At 41.3% G+C, this 3546-nt stretch overlaps 1 protein-coding gene across 1 annotated transcript; it reads left to right on the plus strand.

Moving 5' to 3' along the window:
- The first annotated feature begins 205 nt into the window (after positions 1-205).
- LOC116675535 (peptidyl-prolyl cis-trans isomerase FKBP2-like) lies at positions 206-3227 on the plus strand. The gene is given in 3 exon segments (XM_032507271.1): positions 206-1010; positions 1013-1414; positions 2786-3227. Coding segments are annotated over 2 exon segments (414 nt in total). The 5' UTR covers positions 206-970; the 3' UTR covers positions 1387-1414; positions 2786-3227.
- Positions 3228-3546: the final 319 nt, after the last annotated feature.

A 3546-nucleotide genomic window follows, 5' to 3' on the forward strand; every position in this document is an offset into this window, starting at 1 on the left:
CTGTCGGGGCAGGAATTAATGCTCAGCAACTCGTTTTTATCGTAAAGTTTCACAAGACACTGACAAATAAATGTGAAATAGAAGGAAAGCGATAATAATGTTTATTTCCTGGTTAGTCGGGAATGGGTCCTGAGAGACCACGCCTACACCACATCTGCCTCTATCACCAGTTAACTCAAAAACCAGTTAAACCGAAACACCGGCCTCGTCCCGGACCTGCCGCAGCGTCTGTGACCGCATGACCCGCTCAGAGGCATCCCTGCCGGCTATCTGAGCCTTGGTGATGGCGTAAGCTGTTATCTGGGCCGCCCTGCGAATCGGTCGAGACTCTGCCAACTTCTCAACAACATGGAGGTTGTTCAGGAGGTTAAATAACATACGCGCGAGCATGTTGTCGAGAAATGTCCAAAGACCCTTGACACGTTAGCTTAACGTTAGCCAGTCAGCTAACTAGCAGTCCAGTATTTCTGCCCTGTAATGACAACAATAGTTAACTGGAGGTATATAATCGTAGACTGTATCTTATACTGTAATGTATGTTGCGCTGTGGTGTAAATATCACTAACTTAGCAAACGCTATATAACGTACATAAAAGGTTGACTTACTTCAGCTGAGCCGATCATTAGCTTTCATTTAGATGACATAACATACTGTGGAGTGAGGCTGAAGTTGGCTTAGATTCGACTTGTTTAAGTGACCAATCCACAACTCGGAACTTCCCACGTACCCACAACTCGGAAACTACGAATATGAAGCTAACTTCAACGTTGTGTCAAACTGTTTTCCGGACATTTTTGTTGGTAACACCAACCGGGGAAATACGTCCGGTCGTATCGTACGAATATCCGCTTTCGGTACTAATTTCCCTTATTCATTCCCCATAGATTTTGGGCACGGAGCGTTGAGGTTGAGTCTTCTCTCTGAACTAAACCCTTCAACACGTGGGAACTGTAAGTGGACTGTGCAGCCATGCAGGTGATCGTGTGGTTCGCCGTGGCCGTGCTGTCTCTGAGCCGGCGGCAGTTAGCGGAGCCGAGAAGAAGAAGCTGCAGATCGGCATCAAGAAGCGAGTGGACAACTGTCCTATCAAGTCTCGCAAAGGAGACGTGCTGAACATGCACTACACGGGCAAGCTGGAGGACGGCACGGAGTTTGACAGCAGCATTCCCCGCGACAGGCCCTTCACCTTCACCCTGGGCACCGGGCAGGTGATCAAAGGCTGGGACCAGGGCCTGCTGGGCATGTGCGAGGGCGAGAAGAGGAAGCTGGTCATCCCCTCCGAGCTGGGCTACGGAGACAGGGGAGCTCCCCCAAAGATCCCCGGAGGAGCGACGCTCATCTTTGAAGTGGAGCTGCTCAGCATCGAGAGGAGATCCGAGCTTTGATAAAGAGGAGATGGCAAACTTTCAAACCGTAAGTTATTAAAAATGTGCGGTTTACCCTGCTTTGTATGCAATAGTAAGATGCTCGGTAACAACATTAACCCCATTCCTCCCCTTTGCTGCGCAGTGTGTAGGCCTAAATTATTCCTGGAATGCAACATGGCCTCAGTTTCCTGTGAGGTCCTTTTGATTAAATGCGGATTAAATTTGAAACATGCACCATGTAAACTCAAGATCAAACAAAACCTAGACCTGAAATTCTTCCAACTAGATTTGCGTCCAAAGGAAATATATAGATACTAAATCAGAATCCACCTAAATGTTTTCAAAAATCAAGCCACATTTTAATTTAAATACTGTTTATGGTCTGGATGTTCAGTTACTATAGTACTGTAGTAGTAACTATTTATTGTATTTACATTAGGTAAATCCGAATCAGATTTACCAGCAAAGTAGGTGTAAACACATACAGGGAATTTAATTTTGTCTTTTTTGTTACTCTCATAGTATACAGAAGTAGAAATGTGGCTAAAAAATAATGCTGAACCAGGTAAACTTAAAACATTTGACTACTATTTACAGATATACATTTTGTGTTATTGATCCCTAAAAACAGAAATAAATACAGATGTGTAGAAAGTAACAGAATAGTGACAGAAATACAATTAAAGATGTACAGAACTAAAATAAAATGGAACAAGACATGGTTATCTTTTAGCATTTTTGACAGTGGATCAGTTTTTGATATTGTAGGAAAGGTGGCAAAGCGAGACTAGGAATAGTGGAACACAAAGGAGCAGTCACAGTGAGCTGAAGAACTGCAGTTGACAATAAGTGGATAAAACTACTTTTGATTTAACATTTAAAATTGAACTTTAAAGATAAGATAAAGTTATGAGGTCACAAGGGGCAAGATTCCAGAACGGCCCATCCAAGCTTTAATTTTCTCAAAGGCAGAGCAGGATACCCAGGGCTCGGTTTACACCTATCACCATTTTTAGCCGCTGGGGGAACTCAAATTAATGTTAAAAAACCTCAAAGTGAGATTTGAATGCCATGGGACCTTTTTAAAAGAGAGCAACTTATTCTAAGAAAATCAGCAAACATGCTTTTTTTTACACCCTTTGGATTACATGTTAAATGTTGAGGTGTTGATGCCCTTTAATCTCCATGGCCTCCTGACAGAAAGCATCTGCTCTGCTGTAGTGTCCTTTAGCCACACAACGAATCCTCCCTACTAGCTGCACCTGCTGCTCAAACCCAACCTCTCTGTGAGGGTTGACAGTTTTTTTTCATAAAGATTAATCTAAAAAACAAGCAAAAAAATCAGATTGAGAAACACATGCTGTTTTTTGTTTTTTTTTACATACATGTTTTGAACATTTTAATAATTTTCTATCAGGTTCCAGGAGCTGCTGCAGCATTACGTGAAGATCATCTGACCTCTGATGAAGACTACATGGGAAATCTGGGAGTATAAATAGCTCCCCCCCCCCCACATAGCCACTGTGCTCCTTCCACTGGCTTGGCTTGTTGTGCTCTGATTTATTGGTCTGAAGTTTTTATATGCTACAAGATGTGGTGTTTGTCCATGAGTAGAACTGCCAGTAAACACCTAAACCTAGTATTTGGATGTGGGTTGATAAGGGAGTCATGTCCTGCCATGTCATCTAACATTTATTTGTTATTGTTTGTGATTTATAAGCAGGTTTATTCATATTTTTACATTCTTTTCATTAAATAATTTAGTAAGAAATCAGGCAGTGGACGAATTAGGATCAATGTTTTTGTTCACTTTCAGTATTTGTATTGTGATAATAAAATGTTGAATTTACGGGAAAACATTGCAGTCTCATGTGGTTTTTAACAGTTCTCCTTGGCTTAACATATGTTTAATTTTACAGACCTTAGCTGGTAACAAATACCTCCTGATTGTGTAACACAATACAAGAGAGAGTTCTAAGTTTGTACTCGTCTAAACCTATAGTAGACATAGTCTTATAGTTGTGAAGTGCAGGCTTTAAAGCACTTTTTACACTTGTAAAAGTTGTATGTGAAGTCTGTTTTATGCACTGACATCTTATGGTTACACACCCTATAAATGTACTATAACACTTAACCATTAAGGTTTCTCTACTTTTAATTGTACATGCTGTTAAGGGC

Source organism: Etheostoma spectabile, unplaced genomic scaffold (genome assembly GCF_008692095.1).
Source record: "Etheostoma spectabile isolate EspeVRDwgs_2016 unplaced genomic scaffold, UIUC_Espe_1.0 scaffold00002020, whole genome shotgun sequence".
NCBI lineage: Eukaryota > Metazoa > Chordata > Actinopteri > Perciformes > Percidae > Etheostoma > Etheostoma spectabile.